This window comes from Notechis scutatus, chromosome 16 (genome assembly GCF_049901735.1).
Source record: "Notechis scutatus isolate UNSWTSFEM ecotype Mainland chromosome 16, rNotScu1.2, whole genome shotgun sequence".
In the NCBI taxonomy this organism is placed as follows: domain Eukaryota; kingdom Metazoa; phylum Chordata; class Lepidosauria; order Squamata; family Elapidae; genus Notechis; species Notechis scutatus.
Genome location: NC_142024.1, coordinates 4,554,714 through 4,578,276, shown reverse-complemented (window position 1 = coordinate 4,578,276; position 23,563 = coordinate 4,554,714). Strand labels below are relative to the sequence as shown.

Sequence of the window (23,563 nt, the reverse complement as noted above, 5' to 3'; positions counted from 1 at the left end):
TGTTTTCGACGTGGCCTTCTTAACACCCCTGCAGGGTTGGCCAGGCTCTCCGAAAAAGAGGGCAGCCTGGTTTAGATTTGCAAATTACTGCTTATAAAACTCTGGAAATCAGGGAGACTTTAGCAAATTTTATGTTCCTTGGTGAGAAAAAAAAAAAAAGGCCTGTTATTCTATGTCTCCTCACTCCAGACTTTCCTTCCCTGAACGATCCTGCAGCAGGCGATGTTAAGATTATACAAATATTCTTATTTGACATCCCAAGTTTTGAGAACTCGGTGAGAAAGTTACTTTGGAGTTTCCCAAGGAGCCCTTAATCCTTATTATGTTCATTCATATCCAGTCAGCCAGAGAATAGTATTCTGGGCAGTTTGGTTTTTCTTTTCTTTTCTTTTCTTTTTCAAAGAAAACCTCACTGCACGTTCTGAATGACGGTCAATCCATCATTATAATCCTTCTGGCACAAACCTCCTTGGGCCATTTCCCTTGGAATAACACCCGTGGCATTTGCCACAAGTTCACGCAGAGAATGTGCCATTTCAACCCAGCGTGTTGCTCGTGCAAAATTGCAGGCTGTGCAAATTGAGGTTTTGTGTTTGTGTGTCTGTGTGTGTGTGTGTGTGTGTGTGTGTGCGCGCGCGCCTCCTTGCTCTGGTCCCTCTGCTGCCCCAGATCTTTGGGGTGCAGGGAAATAAAAACAGGGTCCTTTTGGAGGGCGAAAAGCCATCGATCCTGGCCCACAAACATCCATCAAACCCGGATGCATCTGCAGGAAAATTTAGAGAAGACAGTGGCAAAGATTTAGAGCAACGGTGGCACTCACAGTGTTGCATTTGCTGTGCAAGCAAATTAAAAAGGATTTGAGTCTTTTTTTTAAAAAAATTATTTATTCAAAGTTTCAATAGTTTAAAAAATAGAAACAAGTTCCCACATTTTACAGTGATATCATAGCAGTGTACTGTCATTTAATAACAGTTAAATTCTGGGAATCAGAGTCCATCCATCTTAAAGCCTGCTGGCTGGGGAATTCTGGGAGTTGGAGTCCACCCATCTTTAAGTGATTTAACACTGATTTATATGCAATCCCATCTCACCATTGCAACTCTCTGGAGTATATAGATTAGAACAACGCCGTGTTTGGGAGGGGAAAAAATTGCGTTTGTCCATTTCTAGCAAAGTTGCAGCCCCGTTTTGCTTCTTGGCAGGTCTTCCGGGAACAGGCCATCGATGGCGAGACCCTGCCACTCTTGACCGAAGAGCATTTACTCAACCACATGGGCTTAAAACTAGGCCCAGCATTGAAAATAAGGTCACAGGTAAGTTCGAAATAAAATTTAAATGGAAGCCTATGGGGAAAAAAATCAGCTAAACTCTCATACTACATACATAACATGGCTAATTGTTTCTGTTTGGGGGAAAAATGCAAAACCACGGTTGCTCCCTGGTTTATCAGCAGTGGCTCATTCTTCTGGGGGAGGATCTCTTCAAAATGCAAAGGTTTAAGATGTACGCCCGGGCTTAAATCATGGCTTAACTCTGCAGTTCTTCAACCTTGGCATTTTGCCAAGGTTGAAGAACCACTGGTTTGTTGTTACCCATGTGCTGAGCCGTAAACCACGGTTCATAAACCCACAGCGGTTGAGTTGGCACGATATCTCCAGCCAAGGCATCAACTAAGTTTAGGATGTGTTGTTTTTTAATTTTTTATATTTATCCTTGTAGTTTAATATACATTCTTTTTGACTCTTTTATTTTTAAGCTGCCCAGTATAGCCCAAGCACTCTGGGCAGTGCCTAATAAAATGCAGTGATCCCAAATAAAATCCCAACAGAATGCAAAAACTAGGAAGCAAGCAAAGGAGGTCATTAAAAAAATTAGAACAGGGCCCAGTTTAAAATTGAAATTTAAAACCCTGAGCAACAATCAAGGTGACTTAACCCAGTTTAGGAGCGAGAATCTCTTCTCTGAGTTTGCAAACTTTGCAAGATCCTTAAGCCCGGAAAATCTGGCTTCCAAGTTTTTAGCTGGCCTGGTTAAAAAATGGGAGAAATTACATTTTGAGAAATTACATTTTGCAATGCTGCTCTAACAAAAAGGACCGCAAATTCTCTGAAAACAGAAAGGTGGCTGATGGAAGGGCTAGGCATGATTCAAGCTTCTCTTATGGCACACAAGTTGAGTTATTTCTCTTTGAAACCCGAAGTGGGAAAACATTGGAGATTAATCTGATCCCCGCCAGTTGGATTGTACCATCCTCTGTTGCAGGGGTCTCCAACCTTGTTCACTTTTAAGACTTGTGGACTTCAACCCCCAGAATTCTTCAGCTGGGGAATTCTGGGACTTGAAGTCCATAAGTTGAAGTCCACAAGTCTTAAAAGTGGCCAAGGTTGGAGATCTCCTACTCTGTTGAGCTAAAAAGGTCTTCAAACTCGACAACTTTAAGACTTGGTGGACTTCAACTCCCAGAATCCTTCCTCCAGTCATGTTAGCTCAGGAATTCTGGGAGTTGAAGACTTGTGGACTTCAACTCCCAGAATTCCTGGAGTCCAAACATGACTGGAGGAGGGATTCTGGGAGTTGAAGCCCACCAGTCTTGAACTTGCCAAGTTTGAAGACCCTTGAGCTAAAGGCTGACCATTAAATAGTAACCCAGGTTAAGGGTATTGTGTGAACCCATAGCCAAGGTGGCTTGCTTACTTCGGTGCTTGCCACACCTAAATTGTTTCTGCTGGCTTTAGCAGGCTGCTGATGTCTACTTCATCGTGGTTTAATCAGTCCATCCTGGCTTTAACCAACCACAGCTTTGTGAAATGCATGGATCCAGTCTGGAGTTGCTGCCCAGGGGGATAAGGCATTTGGGTTTAAACCTTGGAAGGGCCTCCCTTTATATCTTAAGGTGCCCCCCAAAACCTTCAAGGCCTGTGCCCAGTGCCCCACAATACCAATTTCTCCTTGTGTGCTGTTAAAAACCACACCTGTGCAGGTGCTTTGAGCCAATCTCTGCATGCCAATAAAAAGGGCTTCCTGATTTTTTTTGACCTCTTTATTTCTCTCTTTAAATGCTCTGGTTCCAAATCCCACCCCCATCCCTTTGTGTGTTCCTCTCCCCCCAACAAAACCAGACAGAGATTCCCTTTTCGGCTTGTTTTAGATCCTGTAGATCTCTCACAGGATTGCACTGGTTCTCCCTCCTTTCTCTGAATCGGGGTTATTTCCAGCACAAATCGTTCCGCAGGGAACCATTGCCCAAAGAACCTTTTTATGAGATCCCTCGTAAAGAGCCCAGGCTTGGGGGGAAAGTAATAATGCTGCCCTTTATCGTTTTAACATAATAAAACAAATGTGTAGGATTGGGGGAGGGGAAATTGGGTGGGCAGGAGAAGAAGGGGGGGTCTGCATTGGTAAACAGTGTTTATTGCTCTGTGTGTAGTTTGCAACCATTTAGAGCAGGCCAGAAAAAGGCACCGTTTGAGGTACAAGCAGTATGACATCACCTGGAAGGCCCCCCCTCACCTACAAGCGTTGAAGGGTGGCACTTCCCAGGGCCCCTTCACCTGTTCAGGTATAAGACCCAAGAAGGCACAGCAGGACTCGGGCGGGAACACAAAAGGATGCTTTGGGAGTTTGGGGTGAAGAGCGATGGTTGTGGCCATGTGAACCTTCTGAGTCCCAAATTTCTGGAGATTCTCCTTTTGGCCCAAGAGGCATGCCTGGATCTGCAGCCCAGACTTTGGGGCTCTTTTCAGAGGCACACACACACACACACTATGCACGCACAAACACACACGTTGAATTTCCATGTTGCAACCTTCGGTTTGGTTGCTTAGACACACCATCATGTCCAAATTGGATTTGTAAGCTTGGTGTTTTTCTTGCAGACGTTTCGTGACCCAAGTAAGTAACATCATCAGTGCGCTGATGATATTACCTAGTTGGGTCATGAAATGTCTGCAAGAAAACCACCAAGCTCACAGAGAGCACCAAGGACCTCACAATCCTCCTCCTCCTCCTCTTCTACTTCTTCCACCTCTTTTTCTTCTTCCTCCTCTTCTCCTCCTCCTTCCTCTTCCTCTTCTTATTCGTCCTCCTCCTTCTTCTTCCTTCCTTCTCCTTCTCCTCCTCCTCCTCTTCCTGGGGTTGGACTAGATGGCCTACAAGGTCCCTTCCAACTCTGTTAATCTGTCAGAATCTTCTCCACAAACCCACTTCCTTCCAACACTAACGATATTATTACTTAGTTTGGTTTTGAAACGTCTACAAGAAAACCACCAAGCCCTGAATTCAGCCCTGAGCTACAGATACTCTTATCGATATCCCAAGAGGCAAAAGGACTTTCTGGTTTTTCTTTGAAGACGTTTCACTTGCCATCCAAGAAGCTTCTTCGGCTCTGTCGATATCTTCTCTCATTTTTCACTTGGAGGTTGAGCCCTTTAACATTCCCTCTGCCTTTTGCTCCTTACTCTTCTTTCCATTAAGCTTCTCCATCCTGCAGAGCACATCAGTGGGACTTTAAAGGCTGTGTAGTAACTGAACCACATATGGGCTCCTGCTTAGTGCCAGGGCTGTTACTCCTCTGTGCTCTGGAAGAAAGGTAGACAGTGTTGAATTTCAGGATTTATTTTTGAAATGTTTGCACTCTCAGCTTGGTTTTGGATGTCGGTTCCCCAAATCCCTGGTTCTCGGCCCTGCCCGAATCCTGGCCTAGGCTTCCCAAGTTCACGAAGCCAATTCCTCATTCTGATAAAAATCTCTTTTATTTAGGTGAAAGGGAATTCCTCTCCAGCAAAATCCCTTTCAAACAATCTTTCAAGAGATTGCACAACTACAGACCTTTATCAGGCTTGGAGAGCTGCCAAGCCGATAGCTTCCAAACGTCACTCTGTGGCAGACAATACTTGGCAAGGAGTCAAGATCTTGACCCTCATGAATTGAACTAAGTGTCTCCTGCAAAACCCCACTCCCCTTTCGCTCCTCTTTTATTCCCTATGGGAGGGGCCATTCACCATCTATCCTGTGCCCTTATCCCGGAGTCGACTCTTGTTCCTTAGGTGTGTTCCCTTCTTCTGGCAGCTTTGCACATGCACACACTGGGAGCAGGCTCCAGCTGCTCTTCTTCTCCACTGATGTCCGACTCCAAAGGCAGCTGATAACTGTCGGACGGCCCTGGCCCTCTCTCTGCCTCCGACGCACAGCCCTCGTCAGAGCCTTCCCCAGACTCCAGGACTGGCCCAGGTTCCTCCCCAACCTCCTCACCGGGTCGCTGGCGTGCCACAACACCTCCCAGGTGCTTCATTTGCTTTTCTTGCTGTTTTTTCCTCCAGGTAGCCAAGAGGGTGGGCCGGGTGTTGTATATGGCCAGTTTCCCGGTGGCTTTCCCATTGCAGCCACCCGGCCTGCGACCCGCCGATTGCAACCTTCCTCCCGCGGAGCTTCGCCCACCCTCCACTGGAAGCGTGGCCTCGTCCCCCTACGGAGGGACGCTTCTCCCCAGCCGGGTCTCCCCCAAGCAGGAAAATGGGACTTCTCTCTTGGCGCTGGGCGATGCCCCCAAGCCCCCTTCGTAACGCCTGGATTCTCCGCCATCGGACATCTCACTGAAGAAGGAAGTTTCTCCCCCACCAAGAGGCCGTGTGGAAATCTGCTAAAATATTCGTATGGGGGGAAATAAAGACTCGGCGGGATGGTTTTTTTTGTTTTTTTAATTAGGGTGGGGAAACTGCTCCAAAGAAACCTTGGAAGGAAGACACACCTGGAGAAGGAAAAATGGCTCTGCAAACTGGCCATGGAGGGGCAAGGAAACCCCCCTCCTCCCCTCTGCCTTTTTTGCAGAGGGGAGTGTGGAATCTCATCCCTGGCTGGAACCAGTACAGCGCCCCTTTCTTGGGGGGGGAGGGGCGGGGAGGTCTATGCATCGCTAGCAGCTTTTGAATTAATACCAAAGACAGACAAAGTGATCCAGTGTCCAAACTCCACTCCATGATATTTTTTTTAATTATTATTTTTTATTATTTTTATTTGGATGGTACAGCACAGCCAGTCCTGTGTGGGGCTATCTTCTTCCTTTTTTCTCTCTCTCTCTCCTTTGACTTTGTGTGTCTCTCTCTCTTTGATGGGCATCGGTTGGTTGGTTTGCTCGCTCGCTTGTTTGTTTGTTTCCATCCTGGCCTTTCTGGGCATTTGGTTGACTCGGGACTCCTGTCCTTCTGAGGTCGGTTAAATGAGGACCCGGATTGTTGGGAGGGGCAATGCCCTGTTGACTCTGCAAACCGCTTAGAGACGGCCGTAAAAGCCCCGTGAAGCGGCATAGAAGTCTTAAAAGTGCTATTGCAGTTTAGAGGCTGCAGGGAGGCCCATCAGCCGCGGGTTTGGCTGCCTGGGAATTGTTGGGAAGGAGGCAGGAAGGAAGCAGGAAGGATATTGTGCTTGGGGGAATGGGGGTAACCCATTGTTTCCCTTCTGGAAGTCTCTTTGTATGTGTGTGAGGGGTCCTTGGTCCTCTCCGAGCTTGGTTTCTTGCAGACATCTCATTATCCAATTAGGTAACGTCATCAGTGCAGTGAGGATTGGCATGATCAGGGCACTGATGACGTTACCAAGCTGGGTGATGAAACGCCTGTAAAAAAAAAAAAAAACCAAGCTCAGAGAGCACCAAAGACCCCACAGTTCAACCCTGAGCTGTATTCTCCTATGTGTGTGTGTGTGTGTGTGTGTGTGTGCATGTGTGCATACAACACACAGGTATGCTCCATTTTAATTGGCTTTTGTGCCCAAAGGATGCAGTTTTTTTTTCCCCTTAAGGCAGGGCAGCCTGGGTGAGGATACGGAATTGCACATTTTCCCTGGTATCCACACCCAGGCAACCCACTTGGAGCCCTTGCCTGCTTTCAACCAGTATATGTGTGTGTGTGTGTTTGTCTGCCCAGTTTGTGGGGAGGGGGGAAAAGAATGAAGGGCCAAACTTTGAAGACACACCCCTGCTGTGTCTGTTTTTTCCCCCTCCCCTGGTTCGTTTTCAACAGCAGCCACACTGAACCCAAGATAGCTCAGTTGGTACTTTAGCTTCTTGTTAAAAGCATCCCATCCACTTGAAGGCTTTCCAGCAAAGCAGTTGAAATAACAATTAAAAAAAACAAAAACAAAAGAGAATTCACTTCGTTTATAAAACAGGTACGGTGTCGGGGTGTGTCCTTCAGAACTTAGAATTCCTTTTTTGGGTGGGGGAGAGGTGAACATGAAAGTATTGGGGGGGGGGGGTAAACATAGCCCAGGAAATCCTGGCTTAATGAGTCAGCTTAGAGCAAAGGGTAAGTATGAAATATTGTTACGTTGTGGGAACCACACCAGATGGCAATGAGGACAGGTGAGAACAGGTAAGTGGAGGGCACAGGTGCTGGGAAGATGGGGGAGGGCAGGCAGGCCTTAGAGAGCCAGAGTGGGTTGGCAAGAGCCCCCCAAGAGCTGGCCTGCCTGCAGCCCCATCTTCCCAGCGCCTGCATTTCCCTCCCTCATCTTTGGCCTCAAGGGGGGACCGAGGTAGGGAGGGGCAGGCCCTGGGTGCCCCCCCCTCCAGGTCTGCAGGGTTGGGGTGGCCCCTGCCATCTTCCCAGGGCCATCACCTCTTCCTCCCCCCCCCCCTCTGCCCCAGGAGGGCTGCTGGGGGCTGAGTGGAGGTGGGGAGAGGAAGGCACTTGGGAGGATGTTAGAGGCTGGCTGGGGAGGGGCTCCTTGGCAACGCCCCTCCTCTTCCCTTCCCAGCTCCCCTGGTGCCAGGCAATGGGGGAATGGGAGGTCCTGGGCTGGAGGGTGGGGAGATTGGCAGGCCAGGGGCAAAGGCCTCCCTTGAAAAGCCAGGAGAGCCTGCCAATCCCCCCTCTCTGGGCCTCCCTTTCCCTGCTGAGTCTCTGCCAGCATGGCACCAAGGGGGCTGGGAAGAGGAGAGGAGGTGGGCAAGGAGCCCCTCCCCAGCCTGCCTCTGACCTCCTTCCAGGGCCTGCCTTGCCCACCTCCTCCAGCAGCCTCCTTGGGGGGGAGAGAAGAGGAAAGCCCTGGGAAGATGGGGAGGGGCCTCAGCCCAGTAGACCTGGGGGGCACCCAGGGTTTTCCCCTCCCTGGTCTCCCCCTTGGGGCCACAGATGGGAGGGGCCAGAGGAGGGAGGGAAATGGGTGGGGTGGGGGGAGGCAGGGGAGGGGGTGTAGCGAGGGATGGGGGGAAGAGGGTTAGGGGAAAAAAACAACACTCAGGGTGGGAGAAGAGACAATCTTTATTAGAATTCAAAAAAACAAGCAATACACCCTCTGATTTCCACCCCCACTGCCCCTCCTTCCCCAGCCCCCCACCTGCCCCCCCCACCCTCCACCTTTGGCTTCAGTCCTGGCTTAAAGGGGCCCAGGGGAAGGAGGTTCTAGGAAGAGGGGTTTCTTCCCCCTCCTCCCAGGCCCCCCCTCCCCAAACCCCTTTTAGGCCAGGACTGAAGCCAAAGGCATTGATGGGGGCTGAGGGAGGCCCATGGGACATGGGGTGGGTGTGATGGGCCAGAGAATGGTTGCCCAATTGGTCCCTCGGCTTGGAGTGGCCAAACTGCCACCCTGAGAGCCAAGGACATTGGGCGGCCGCTCTCTGCCCAGCCCACCTGCACCCCAGCCCCATCTCTCAGCCTCCCCCAGTCCCCGCCAACCCTCAGCTTCAACCGTGGCACAAGAGACGCTGGCAAGAGAGGCTCTGGGGGTGACCAGGGCTGCCCTGCCAGCCTCCCTGATGCCATGGCTGGCTCCCGGCCTTTCTCCCCCCTCCTGAGTGTGACCCACCGTGCACAGAGATTTTCTCTGTGCACCCATTGTTATAAGTAGGCATGCACAAATGTATATTATTTGAAATTAACTCCAAGATTTGGAATAAATTGTGCACACCTGCTTAGAACAAGGGGAGGAACTGCAGACTTGCCTCAAGACACACCTGGGTTTTCTGGCTCACCTGCCTAGGTGCTGGGGAGATTGGGGGAGGGAGCATGCATGACACCCAATGAATCAGAACTAAGACCCTGCATCATAAAGAGTTTTCAACTTTGGCAAGATTAAGTTGTGCAGGCTTCTAACTAGAGCCAAAGTCCACCCGCCTTAAGTTTGCCAAGGCCGAGAACCCCTGGAGTAAAACAAGGGAAGATCTCAAGTGCGCCCATTGGGGAAGGGGAAAGATTAAGTCAAGAAACCTCAATTCCCAGAATTCTGTAGCCTTAGCCCTCTGAATCCTGGGAAGCCCCAATTCTGTGCATCCGAGTTATGTGGATCTCAGCCCCCTAAGCTCTGGGAGAAAAAAGACATCCCCAGATCACCCAAGACCCCCAAATGGATGGACTCCATTTCCCACAATTCTCCAGTGACTTTGCTAAGCATTCTGGGGGCTTAAGTTCAAACAAAAAACTTGGATTTAAGTTCCCAGAATATAGAAAATAAGCTGGAGAAGTCTGGAGCGCATCTGTTGACTTTCCATCTGGATTTGGGGGGAACCTTGATTGCCTTAATGCTACAACCCTGTTGCTGAACTCTGGGAATTGAAGTTCTCCCATTCAGGAGCAGAATGCTTGATAATTTTAACACCAAACCCACCTTGAGAACATGGGTCTTCCATCTTCAATTCCCAGAATTCTCCAGTCCATATGCTGGAGAACACCAGAGATTGAATGGCAGCCAATCTGATGCTTGGGAGCCAGGGGGGGGGACCTCAATTTCTAGGGTTTTCCAAACTACCCTACTATATAGGGCATCCTATTGAGGGAGGATTATGCCTTCTGTGGGGAACATATAATTCAGAAGAATTGGAGACCTACCATCTACAGGACATGGACCTGCCTTCTGGATTGGATTCCAAACCTCAGAATTCCTAATAGAATTCAGAGTTGGAGGCCCACCGCCTCTATTGCCAAGTCCCAGATTTCTGAACACAGAACTGAGGAGAATTGGGGGCCACCACCAAGCGAAGGCATGGAGCTCTCTGGTCTCCAAAGAATGGTGCACTTCAGCTTCCAGAAGTCTCCAAGCCGTGGGATGGAGAAAGATGGAAATTGAATTGCAGTCATCTGGTGTCATGGGGGAAAAGGGGACATCTTAAGCTTCTCAAGCCACCATTGCTAAGGATTCTGGGAGCTAAAAACCCTCCCTTTGAAAGTTGCACCTTTCAGCTCCCATAACTCTTAACTCCTCCTGCAGAATTCTGGGAGTTGAGTGGGAGACATTGAGTGCCTTCCACTCTGGAGGACTCCAATTCCCTAATTCTGAGAGTTGAAGTCCACCCTTCTAAAGGCCAATTGGCTTTCTGAAAGAAAGAATTCAAGACTTGGTGGGTATACATGACCCTCTTAGATCGGGATTTCTCACCCCTTAGCAAGATGTGTGGATTTCAAAACCCAGAATTCCCCAAACGAACTGGGGATTTTGGGATTTGAACTCCACACATCTTCAAGTTGTTAAGGTTGAGAAACCTGATGTAATTTCTTCTGACATCTCAACATCTGAACTTGGTCTACACAAGAGGTCTCCAAACTTGGCAACTTTAAGACTTTGGACTTCCAACTCTCAGAATTCTGGGAGTTAAGTCCACAAGTCTAAAAGTTGCCAAGTTTGGGGACCCTTGGTCTACACAATCCTACCAGATAAACACTCTTGGTCCTTACCCAAGGCAAAGGCCATGATTCCTTGACCCTACCATTCACAGCTTAAAGCTAGCTGAACCACCATCATTTCAAATGTATGGCAACCAAATTTACCACTTAAGGGCTCTTGGGCCTCAAGCATATCTCCATAAACCACCAAACATGGTTCTTTAGCCAAGCTGAAGACTTAAGACTCCCTTCCCCTAACTTGCAAATTACAGAGAGTTCCTGTCTACATTGGGGATCCACTCACAACCAACAATAAGACTTGCTATAATTCCTTATTCTAGACCTGATCTGTCCGGTGACCTCAAGCAACAAGTGTGTGTGTGTTGGGGGGTCTCAGTTCCTGGTGGGCACCACACAGGCAGCGAAGAAAGGCGTGCGTGGGTCACAATGCAGTAAAAGCCGCAGGGAAAAACGTTTCTCCATTGGGATCTGGCCGTTTTGCCCGCTGCGGTTTCGGTGCAGAGTGATCCAGGCCTCCGAAAGAAATGCACAAGAGGCTGTTTTTACAAGCCAAGAACCGACACACACGATCCCTTCCCATACAGAGATAAAAATAAGAGGAATTGGGGGCAGTGGGGGATTCAAAGCATGCATTGTGCTGCCAGTCCAACTCTTCCTGCTGTTGTTTGATTCCCAAAAATTTGTAAATACTGTCACTTGGCAGGAAAAGAGCCAAGCCACAAAATGTGGTGGCAGGTTGGTCTTCCATCTCTGCGTCTCCAGCGCTGGGTGGGTGGGATTGGCCTCCAGAAGAGGAAGGGGCAGCATTGAAGGCTGGCCTGTTTCTTTTTAATTTTTAAAGTAGGTATTATTTTGAGATGGTTTTCAGAACCCACATTATTATTATTCTAAAGAGGCAGGGTTTTTTTTGCAGCCATTGTGGTCTTTTTAGACTTCCCTGCTGGATGACAAAATTTTCTGGCATTTCCCTTCAGTGCATCAACTCGGCTTCAGGGCCAGCTGGAACAATGCAGCCCCTTCCTCGGCCCTCCACAAGTGGCAACAGCTGTCCAGTTACACCCCCCCAAAATCTGTCCATCCATCAGTCTCCATCGGAAAAATCCAAGTCTTCCACCACGTCCTCTTCTCCTCTTGCCAGCTGTTGCAACTCTGCCCGAGACAGCGGTTTCCGACGGTGGTGGCTCCGTTGGGGCACGGCCCTCTCGCCTCCTGGAGAAGGAAGGAAGGAAGACAGGGGGTGTCAATCCAACCTCAACGGAGAGAGGAAGGGGCACAAAAAGGCAGCTGGGTGCTAATTAATCATCGGTGCTAATTAATGGATCATCTGCAGGGCGCAGGAGGGGGCGAGATGGAAATGGGCAGGATACAAGTTTAATAATAAGTAAAGCAATAAATAAACCAAAGCACCTGGGTGTTTCAAATGGGGATGGAGGATCAAAGAGAAGAAAAATCTTTATTTCCCTCCCCCCATTTTATTTTATTTTTTTTGGGGGGGGGGGAGGAACAACCCTGTAAAGGGAGAGGCTTCCAAAACCCACATGCTAGAAATAAGGGGGGAATTGGGCTCCTCTCCAAATGTTTCTGGATGAACAATCTACGGAGGTGAATTTAGAAGCATGCTCTTCCCTCTTAAAATGGGCTAGGGTGTTACTTCTTGAGCATATGGAAGGGGGGGGGTCCTTTTGGGGTTGGGACCCTCCCCCCAAACCCTCTGGTCTGCCTCTGCATTCTTCTGTGGGAGACCCACTCTGCCAAACCAACTTTTCCACCTTCCCATCTGCCCCAAAGAGCTGGACCTGCAGATCGTCTCATGATGGTCTAGAAAACTAAGTTGGGTGACCTAGAACTATGGGGGTTTATCAACCTGCCCACCCGAGAGAGGGGGGGGAAAGAGGGAGAGAAGGAGCAGGGGAGAAGCCAAAGGGCCTTGGGAATGGCTGATGAGCACCAGAATGAAGGAGAAACATACATGTGCACCCATCCATGTCACAGGTTGGGCTGGAAGCCACTTTACATCCGAGAATAGAATAGAATAGAATAGAATAGAATAGAATAGAATAGAATAGAATAGAATAGAATAGGAATAGGAATAGGAATAGGAATGGAATAGAATAGGAATAGAAATGGAAATGGAAATTGCCTTCAGGTGCTTTGGGAATAGCTGGACTCCCTCTTCTTTGGAGCAGCCCCTCAAATATTGGAACACTGCTATCCTGTCTCCCCTAGTCCTTCCTTTCATCAGACTAGACATACCCAGTTCTAGCAATTATTCTTTATATGTTTTATCCTCCGGTCCCCTAATCCTCTTTGTGACTCTTCTCTGCACTCTTTCTAGAGTCTCAACATCTTTTTTTACAGTGTGGGGACCAAAACCGAATGCAGGATTCCAAGTGTGGCCTTACCAAGGCATTATAAAGTGGTATCAACACTTCACGTGATCTTGATTCTATCCCTCTGTTGATGCAGCCTAGAACTGGGTTGGCTTTTTTGGCAGCTGCAGCACACGTCTGGTTCATATTTAAGCAATTGTCCACTAGGATTCTGATGGACAGGAACATAAATTCTCCCTCCCCATCCAGTGTGAACACAGCCGCCTCAGGGTGAGGCAAACAGCCCGGACCCCCTGCCCCCTGGGGAGCGAGGGCTGTGGAGGGGGGGGAACCCCACACCAGAGCAGCTCCCCCTGGCTCTCCTTCGACCTCATTTCAGGCAGAACGGTTTCGCCGAGGGTTTGAACCGGATAACTGGTCCCTCCGGGGTCAGGATTTTGCCCCCAGCGAAGGGAAGGTTTGGGCCAACCGGAAAACAAACGCAGGGAAAGAGGAAACTGGAGCAGCCGACCGAAAAGGGAAGGGGATAAACGAGATGAGGAGGGAAACAAATCCCGGAGAGAGAGAGAGAGAAAGCGGTGTGAGAGTTGGCACGTGGAAATGCCGAAGGGTGCCAGCCGTTGTCCACTCTGGCCTCTGGCGTCGGTCTATTCTGGGCACTGACACCGAGGCTGGCATGCCAAGCCTCTGCCATCTGCTCCTGAGAATTGGGCACTGTGCCCAGCTCTTTTAGCCGCAGAGCATGCGGTGGGGGGGAGGAAACGGAGGGGAGGGGAGCAAAGGGAGGCTGGAGGGAGGGGGGTTTGGCTTGGAGGTGCCTCTCCTGCGGCAGGGCAAAATCTGAACCCCTCAACCGTTAAGGGACGGGGTTCAGGGACTCCGGTAAGGGATGGCCTGGTCTCCTTTTGCACGTGGAAAGCTGCAAGGAAATCTCTTTTCATTCTTCGTTTCTTTACCATCTGAGTCGCTCAGGTTGTCTTCATCTCCTTCCTCTTCCTCATCGTCCACTTCATATTCTCCTTCCTCCTCCTCCTCCTCCTCCTCCTCCTCCTCTTCCTCACTGCTGCTCATGGAAACACGGTCTGCAGCCCTCTTCTTGCCTTTCTCTACACCCAGAAAACAAAAACGGGAACAGATGTGATATACAGTCTATGCGCTCCACGGGGGATGTAAAACAGTTCTTCTGCAAAGAAGAAATTTAAAAAACAGCAGCAAATATTTGCACCACTCAAGTCGTTTAAGGCAGGGCTCTCCAACCTTAGCAACTTTAAGCCTGGAGGACTTCAACTCCCAGAATTCAGCCCTGCTGGCTAGGGAATTCTGGGGGTTGAAGTCCTCCAGGCTTAAAGTTACCAAGGTCGGAGGCTCCTGGTTTAAGGGACGAAAACAAGCCTTTTTATTCCTGATTTTTTTTTTAATCAAGAGAAAACAATGTTAGTGTCTGCAACAGCTTTAAAAAAAAGAAGTGAGAGGAGAGATTTATTGCAACCTGAAGCTTGCTTAGAAAACAATGTCCAAATTGGGGAGAAGGAATGAAAGGAGATGTGGCTCCCCAAACAGATTTTTATTTCAAATATTTTCCTAGCTTTTCTCAGCTAGAAAAGGCAGGAAATTCAACCCCAAACATCAAATGGGGCTACAAGGTTGGAAACAAGAGAAATTGCAAAAGTAAGGCTGTATGGAGACAGATCCTAATATTAGTTCTCGGAGTTGGTGTTGGTTTTGTTTAAAAACGGAGAAAAAGCAAGTTTCCAGACTTTTAGGAGATGGACAGCAAGGAAAGGGAGATTAGAAAAGATTTCCGAAAAAAAGTTATGTGCAAGTAATAAAATGCCCCAATACTTGAGAAATAAAAGTTCTAAGAATACGTACCGTATTTATCGGCGTATAACACGCACAGGCGTATAACACGCATCTTCATTTTAAGAGGAAATTTCAGGAAAGCGCCCGTTTCACCCCCCACTCCCACCCCCGCGCGCTTCAATCCACAGTGTCCCATTCTGCCTGCCTGCCTGCCTTAGTTTCTGGTTGTTTGGGAGCAGCTTCGGCTGAGAATAATAACTATTCGCCTCTTTTACTCAGCCGAAGCTGTTCCGATTCAACCATTAACGAAGGCAGGCAGGCAGGCAGAACGGAGCACTGCGGGCGGGCGGGCGGGCGGGCGGGGTGGGGTGGGGGGAGAAACGGGCGCTTCGGAAGCCCCGCTTCTTTGAAGCAGTTTCTTCCTGTGCTGGTGGAGGAGCGAGAGGCGACTGACAGAGCTGACCCAGAGAGAAGGACAGGCTTCAGTTGCTTCCTCCCTCCCCTTCTTTCATTTGTGTCCTTGATCCCCGATCCCAGCAGCATTCACCGAAGGCTTCTTAACATTATATCGGCGTATAACACGCATACATCATTTGCCCCCTATTTTCAGGGGAAAAAGTGCGTGTTATACGCCGATAAATCTGGTAACCAAATTTCTGAACTTCTTACGGACTAGAGGCTTATTTTGCGGTATTTTTTAAAAAAAAACTAGGGGGGAAAACAGCCTCTTGGATCAGGTAAATAGTCCTGCAGAATATTTATTAAACTTTTCTGCTTTTCTCCCATTCAATTCATCTGCCATCAGCCTCTTGAACATAAACTACTTATTTCGATTTATTTACGACAATTTCGGAGTTCCCTTCCTTTTGCAGAAGTTAACTCGATAATAGTTTATGAGAGGATGTGACACAGCAAGTCCCCCAGCTGCATTTATCTTTGCCTTTAAGGAAAAATATAAGGGGGTGCACAAGGAATCAATAAAACCAAGTTAATCTGCTCCTCATTCCTTCTCTTCACACGTTCACTAATTCAGATGAAAGGATCGGTTTCTTGCTCCAGTGCAAACCACAGGAGGAAGCTGGGGTTTTTGCACCACTTATATAAAAATATGCTAAGTATTTTTCAGATATTTTTGATACTGGATCTAGAGAGGCAGGTTTTTTTTAAAAAAAAACAAAAACTACGAGTCTTTTTTAATAACAATTTAAAGCAATACAAGTTTCATTTTCTCATTGCAATTTATACACCCCCTTTCTACCCTAGATGGAGGCGTTCCAGGCAATATGAAATAAAAATAAACTCAAGCCAAAATAAATAAAAACAGAAAAATAAAAACCATTAAGATGTGTGCATTTATTCTCTGCTTTCCTTTATATCCAACCTAGCAATTCTCCCAAAGCAGGAGAAATCGTAGAAGGAACTGGAAAAATCAAAATGCAATAAATGCTACTATTTAAAAAATAAACGTAACTCTCTGGTTTCCTGGCTGTGCTGGAGGTTTTTGTTTTATGATTCTCTGGCTGCTGGGTGTTTTATGCCTCGTTTTATTTTGCATTTGAATGTATTGTTGTTCTGAGCTGCCTGGAGTCATAAACTGAGACGGGCAGCTATATAAATCAATTTAATAAATAAACCTCTAGCATTCCTTCCCGTAGGACAGAGGTGGTGAACGGTGGACTCTTGAGTGTTTGTGAGCTTCAACTCCCAGAATTCCCAAGTGTTTGTGGACTTCAACTCCCAGAATTCCCAAGTGTTTGTGGACTTCAACTCCCAGAATATTCAGGAATTCTGGGAGTTGAAGTCCAGAAATCCTAAAAGGGCCATCGTTTCCCGCCTTTCCCACAAGGTGACGGCCGCCATGGGAAACACTAGGAAATATCTTGTTGGAAGTGACCCTTCCCTCTCTCGGCTCCTCCGATTCTGGGGGTTCAGGGAATTCTTGCAGATTAAAATATCTTGCCTGGCTTAGGCAGCGCTCAGGTTTCCAGGGGCTCCAATTTCCTGCTGTAAGGTAACGGTAAAGGTTCCCGTTGCACATCCATGCTAGTCATTTCTGACTCTAGGGGGCGCCATTGCTCATCTCCGTCACAAGGCCGAAGAGCCAGCGCCGTCCAAAAACGTCTCCGTGGTCATGTGGCTGGCAGGACTAAATGCCGAAGGTGCACAAAATGCTGTTCCCTTCCCACCAAAGGGGTCCCTATTTTTCTACTTGCTTTCAAAAACTGCTAGGTTGACAGAAGCTGGGACCAGGAACGGGAGCTCACTCCGTGACGCGGCAACGCTAGGGATTCGAACTGCCGACCTTCCCGATCGACAAGCTCAGCGTCTTAGCCCCTGAGCCACCGCGTCCCTTCAACTTCCTGCTGGCTGGGCCCCAAACCTGCTTTTTTCCAGGTACCCCCAAGATGAACGGAGTGGAAAAACTCTTGAGCGGAAGCTCAGGAGAAGCAGAACAAAAACCTTTATTGTCCTCCCCCTTCTAGTGTGAGTTGTGTTTGCTGCTTGGCACCAACCCTCTCTGCCACAGGGCACAGAACGAGGGTGCCCGTTTCTTTTCAGCTCCGGTCTGAGTGTGTGCACTGAAGACACAAACCCACAAACTGGAGGAGAGGGAGAGAGCGAATGCATTGTCTGAGCTGCCAGCTGCTCCTTCCTGGAGTCGCAGATCTCTGAGTTTTAATCCAATTTAGACAGGAAATAAGAGCACCCCGAAGAATTTATTAATCACTTTAACCAGGGAGCTATTACAGAATAACAGGGGGCAGCAAAGCAGGGAAAGCGGGAGGGAAGGGATGGGAAATTCCCCCTGCTTCCCTCCCTCCTCCTCTACCTTCAGCCTGGCACCCACAGGGTCTTCACTCCCAAACACCCCAAATGATTTGGGGGTGAGAGGAGCTTAGGAGGCCCATATGTTGTTGTTAATGGCGGAATAAAACAACAAAGAATCTTAATGGCGAAATAAAACAACAAAGAATGTCTAAGAGGCACTGCAAAAAAACCCAACTCTCGAAAAATAATTGATTTCCACTCTTTTGGTCACAGGCCCTCCAAGCTCTGCCCCTAATCTGGCCAGAATTATGCACACCGGGGATGTGGAGCTACCCCAAGCCCAACTTTTGCTCAATGCGGGCCTAGCTTTGGGAACTCACTGCCACTGGATGTAGCTGTGATGCTAAGGCAATGTTTTTCAAGCTTGGGTAATTTAAGATGGGTGAACTTCCAGAATTCCCCAGCCATGGGATTGTGGGAATTGAAGTCCACCCGTCTTAAAAGTTCATTAGCTTACTGGCTGGGGAATTCTCATGAAAAGAAGGACTAAGGGAGACACGATAGCAGTGTTTCAATATCTCAGGGGCTGCCCCAAAGAAGAGGGAGTCAAGCTATTCCCCAAAGCACCTGAGAAGGCAGGACAAGAAGCAACGGGTGGAAACTAATCAAGGAGAGAAGCAACTTAGAACTACGGAGGAATTTCCTGACAAGGCGGACAATTAATCAGAGGAACAACCTGCCTCCAGAAGTTGTGAAGGCTCCCACACTGGAAGTTTTCAAAAAGAGATTGGATAACCATTTGTCTGAAGTGGTGTAGGGTATCCTGACTAAGCAGGGGGTTGGACTAGAAGACCTCCAAGGTCCCTTCCAACTCCTCCTATTCTATTCTATTCTATTCTATTCTATTCTATTCTATTCTATTCTATTCTATTCTATTCTATTCTATTCTAGGTCTCCTGCTTGAACAAGGGGTTGGACCAGATGACCTCCAAGGTCCCTCTCAACTCTGCTATTGTATTCTAAGTTACAAGCCCCTAAGGGAAGTTTGGAGAGGATCCTAGGCTGATTGCACCATTATCTATTATCCTCCCCTCCCTGCAAACATTTCGGGGAGGGGGTTGCTGGTGAATTAACTCTACAAAAGGAGCAGACCCCAATCTGCCAGCCCGCAGCCCCCAGCTGGGATCACAACAACGGAGCCCCTTTGAGGTTCCTTCTCTCTCCCCCCTCCCCACCACTCTGGTCACTGAAACCCCCCTTCCCATCCACCCACCCCTCTTCCATGGGGGGGGGTAATGTGATTACGGGCTTGGAAAGCCGCTAACGTTCATTAGACTTGCCGCCGTGGTTTTAATGTGGACAGATCGCTCATTACGAGCCAGGGTCCGGGGAAGACAGGCGTGCCAGCCGAGCCGTTTCCCCCTCCCTCCGCAGCTTTAATTGCCTCCTGACACGGCCATCCACCATCCCATCCTCCCAACAGCCCCATTAATAACCACAGGCAGCCACATCTCCCCCCCCCCCCCACAGCCAGCAACCTCATCAGCTGGTAAATGAGAGCAATGTGTGGTGTCGCCTCTCCCCTGCAGACGAGCCATTGATCAAATCTGGCAGGCGGGAGGATGGACCCCACCCTTCTGGGAACCAAGGGTGGGGAGGGGGTCTGGGATGGAGGGGACAGGGGGGGTTGAGGTCCTTGCTCTCTTTCTCCCAAAGCAACCAAGCCCAGCAGAGGTGCACTTGGGTTTTTAGTCATAGATCGGAGGCAAAAGAAAGCCGATGTGTTTGCTGGAAATGCAGACAGAACCAAGGCACCTTCTACCATATGTGGTGGTCATGCCCGGAAGCCCAAAAATATTGAATTAAAATATGGAGTTGGCTACAAGAGAGAGTGGAAGAGCGAATAGAATTTGAACCGGAGTTGTTTCTATTGGGAATAATTAAGGGGAATTGTAGAAAAAAGATTAAATCTATCCTATTACATATTCTGACAGCATCAAGAATAATATACGCACAATGTTGGAAGCAAAATAACATGCCTACTGAGGAATTAATAATTCAAAAATAATTCTAGACTGTGCTGAAATGGACAAATGGACATTAAAACTAAAAGAGAAAGAAAAGTAAAATTTGGTATATTTGGTTGAATAATAGAAATAAGGATAAAGGAAATAAAATTACAGATAAAAGTAAATGAATGTATATAAAGATGTATAAATGTAGATACTTATATGAGATTGATGTGTAGAATAATTTGTGTAATAATGACACAGCACTGTTAAAAACAAGATTAATGTGTATTAAAGGTGAAAAAGAACAATAAAAATTATTATTAAAAAAAGAAAAAGAAAGAAAGCCAATGTGTTTTAGAAGACGATTAAGCTCCCACCCTGCTTAAAGCTGTGATTTATTTCAAGCATGCCTCTGTGGAATTTGGCTTTTGCAATGGAACAGCCAACAGCCGTAGTTGGCCAGCCGGAAGGACCAGAAAAATGGGGGGAAATTTCATTTCCATGGATGCCCATTCAAAGCTTGACAACACAATTTGGCACATCGTAAAAGGCAGCAAGCATTGTGTTTGCACGACAACGGGGATAAAATGAGGAGGTCTCTACAGATGGAAGTGTCAATAAATAAATAAAAAAATATTAGAATGTGCCGAGATGGACAGATGGACGTTAAAAAGAAAAGGAAAGGGAGAAAGAGAGTGTGCTTTTTAACAGGGGATTTATTTTTACCGATGGCTAACTAACAGAAAGTGAGGTTAGAAACTAAAAATAAATAAATAAATCTAAAAAGATAATAAAAACGTTTGCACTGAAATTTTTGCAAGGTGGAGCAACTCATTGTATTATTATTATTTGATTAATATTGATCTGTTTATTAGGATTACTAACATGAATATGGTTGTATCTTTACTTAAAATTGTGCCCAGACAAACACGCTGTTCAGATAGATATGGCATTTTTTATGTTTTTATATTCAGAGTGACAATAAAGTTATTCTAAAAGTCTAAAGAAATGCAACATAGCACTTATCCAAAGGACTTGGGTGAGATCCTAAGAAGAAAAGCTCTGTATGAGCTTGAAGTTTCGTGGATATGGGAGATAGACAGATAGTCCTTATTTAGCAACAATTGGGACTAGCAACTTGATTGTTAAGCGCAGAGATTGCAAAATGAAACGTGATGCACTTAAGATCTTCCATCGGCTTTCTTTTGCTTTATGGACCTGCAAAGGTTGCAGATGTGGCCATAAAGTTACTTTTACATCCCCATTGTAGCACAAATAGTCACTAAATGAGGACTAGTTGTACATACAACGATGTTTTTTTCTCTCTCACCCCTTTCTACTAAAAGCTACTCTGTTCTGCTAGTGATGTTTAGCTCTCAGACATCTGCACAGCACCCGGATTTTTTTTTGACTGGGGTTCAGCAGCTGAAGGTGAACAAATCTGTTTTCGAGGATATTTGACTTTATCTCGAGGGAAAGCCGGATGCTACCCAATTTGGATCCTACCACCATGCCTTTTCCAGACCAACCGATTCCACTGAGATTAGAGCTGCTATAAAACGCTAATGAGCGCTTAACTATGGCAATATTTAATTAAAAAAGAAGAAGGAGAAGAGGGGGCTGTGAGCTGCTGCTAATTAACAGAAAATTGGTAATTTCCTAGCTATTAACGGCTTATTTTCCACTCATCTGAACACAGGCAAGGAAGCACAGTGATGGCATAAATGGGTTGAACACAATCTGGCTTTATCGACAGGCGCACACACACGCTGTTTGCAAAATTGGGGGAAGCCTGTGACCTTCTTTTGCATTAACGGCCTATGGGGTAGATAACAATGAATCAATAGAATGCAGAATAGAATAGAATAGAATAGAATAGAATAGAATAGAATAGAATAGAATAGAACAGAATAGAACAGAACAGAAACAGGCCTGCTCTCTCTCTCTCTCCCTCCCTCTCCTTTCTCTCCTCTTTTATTCCCTATGGGAGGGCCATTCACTGTCCACCTGTCTTTACTCCCAAGTCGAGCCTTGTTCCTTCTCCTGGCAGCTCTGTGCACGCGCACATTGGGAATAGGCTCCAGCTGTTCTTCTTCCCCACTGATCTCCAACTCCGAAGGCAGCTGATAACTGTCGGACGCAAAGCCCTCGTCAGAGCCTTCCCCAGACTCCAGGAGTGGCCCATGTTCCTCCCCAACCTCCTCGCTGTCAGAGTCTGCCGCCAGCTTTGCTGGCCCGCTGGCAGGCCACAACCAAATTCATTAAATTTCTATGCCAACTCACTCCCAACGACCCAGAGCAGTTCACAAGTAAAAACATAAATAACATAATTATTAGGAAGGTTGGATGAAAAGAAGATGAACATCTCCGGAGATGCGCCTGTTGTAGTTAGCCGGCAGCAGGTGCGGACGGCTGAGGAGAGCGAGGACTCAAATGAGTCCCCAGGACCATTAGGGAGTGGACTGCTGCCTTCAGAGATTGTGGGGGCTGGCAGCAGTGATGAGGATGTTCCTGAGGGCTGCTCACAGAAAAGAGCAGTTACAGCAGCACGGGCGACTCGGGAGTAAGGCTGCAAAGTAATGGCCCCTCCTTCAATAAGATAAAAGCCAGCTGTGAATCGGACGTTCTTTGCAGGAAGCAAAGACGTTTTGAAACTCCAGCCTCATGGACATTTCAGTATCTTAGTTGGTATTTGAAGACTCTTGTGTTGTAATATATTTCTAGGTAACCTTATCTGTTATTCTTGGCAGCCTCGCACAGTTTTGGCAAGGCTTGTGCTTATCAAAGTTGAATAGTTTGCAGCAGCCTTTTAACCGGGGATTGTAAGAAACATTAAAAGGTTTCTGTTCCCTTTAGTTCATGTTTGTTTTATTGGAAAAGGGTTTGGGTCAGAACAGCTCCGTCATCCAGGCCGTGGTTGTGCCAAAGGTGCTCTATCAAAAGGCAACTGGACTTTGATTTTCAAAATACAATTGAAAGAGCACCTTTGGGACAAAGAAGGTAAATTCCAAATTAGATTTGTAACCCTGACTAGCCTTAAGGACCTTAAAACAGAAGTCAAGTTTCTATACCTCATTAATCTTTAAACTTTGGGAAATTCAAGGAAGCTGCACCCACCAGGAACATTGATTAAAAATAAATAAATAAGAGATTTAAATTATGACCCATCTCCCAATTCCCTGTCTGCCCTCCCAATTTGGCTCCAACCACCCCATGGATGGAGGGCTGCTAGGTGGAGGAAGGAAGATTTCCACATGTGACAGCAGCTTTTTTTCCTCCACCAAGGATCCGCTCCAGAAGTTTCAACATCTACCTAGACATCTCCCCTCCTGGGAAAACCCCGTCTTGGCTGAGTTGATAGCTTCCTTTGAAAAAAAGAAGAAAAGGAAAAGGCCAACAACATCAGCGGTGCACCGAGGCACATCTAGGTTGCCTGTTGGAAGAATACGGGAACAACATGCGTAGCACATTGCTGCCCTGCACAGAAGTCAAAGCAAGAGAAAAACCCAGCAGGATTTTGGTTTTGGACAGAGATAGTCTCTTTCTCTCTCTGTCTCTCTCCCTCCCTCCCTCTCTCTCTCACACACACACACTCACCTCAGGACAAGAAAGACAGCAAATCAACCAGGGATAGATAACACCTCAATTAATCCTTCAAAAAAATATGTGGGAAAGGGTGTGGAATTGGCTGCAGCAAAGCTTAATCCATCCATCCGTCTATCTATCTATCCTGTCATATCTGTCATTTCTCTTTCTTTCCCTATCATGCATGCATACATTCATCCTTTACTATCATCTATTTATCTGTCTATCATCTGTCTGTCTGTCTGTCTGTCTGTCTGTCTGTCTGTCTGTCTGTCTGTCTGTCTCTATCTATCTATCTATCTATCTATCTATCTATCTATCTATCATTTACCTATCATCTATTTATCTATCTTTCAGATCTATGTCTCTCTATCATCTATTTATCTGTCTCTCATCTATCTATCTATCTATCTATCTATCTATCTATCTATCTATCTTTTTATTTACCTAT

The 23,563-nt window shown here is 47.2% G+C and overlaps 2 protein-coding genes and 1 long non-coding RNA gene across 6 annotated transcripts in view; 1 reads left to right on the top strand and 2 right to left on the bottom strand.

Annotated features, from left to right (window-relative positions):
* Positions 1–7,138, top strand: part of SAMD11 (sterile alpha motif domain containing 11) — a 79,536-nt gene extending 72,398 nt beyond the window's left edge. For all 4 annotated transcript variants that reach the window (XM_026681572.2, XM_026681571.2, XM_087944424.1 and 1 more), the window contains exons 12-13: positions 1,203–1,313; positions 5,319–7,138. In XM_026681572.2, the coding sequence (XP_026537357.2) occupies positions 1,203–1,313; positions 5,319–5,561 (354 nt within the window). In that variant the 3' untranslated portion in view covers positions 5,562–7,138. The remainder of the gene's footprint in view (positions 1–1,202; positions 1,314–5,318) is intronic.
* LOC148129399 (uncharacterized) overlaps positions 1–23,563 on the bottom strand; it is a 158,124-nt gene that overhangs the window by 36,330 nt on the left and 98,231 nt on the right. The gene's annotated exons all lie outside the window — the stretch shown is intronic.
* The window catches only part of NOC2L (NOC2 like nucleolar associated transcriptional repressor), a 42,961-nt gene continuing 28,345 nt past the window's right edge, over positions 8,948–23,563 (bottom strand). Inside the window, exons 18-19 of the mRNA XM_087944704.1 lie at positions 13,900–14,049; positions 8,948–11,822 (exon numbers count right to left, since the gene is read on the bottom strand). Coding sequence (XP_087800830.1) covers positions 11,695–11,822; positions 13,900–14,049 — 278 coding nt within the window. The 3' untranslated portion in view covers positions 8,948–11,694. The remainder of the gene's footprint in view (positions 11,823–13,899; positions 14,050–23,563) is intronic.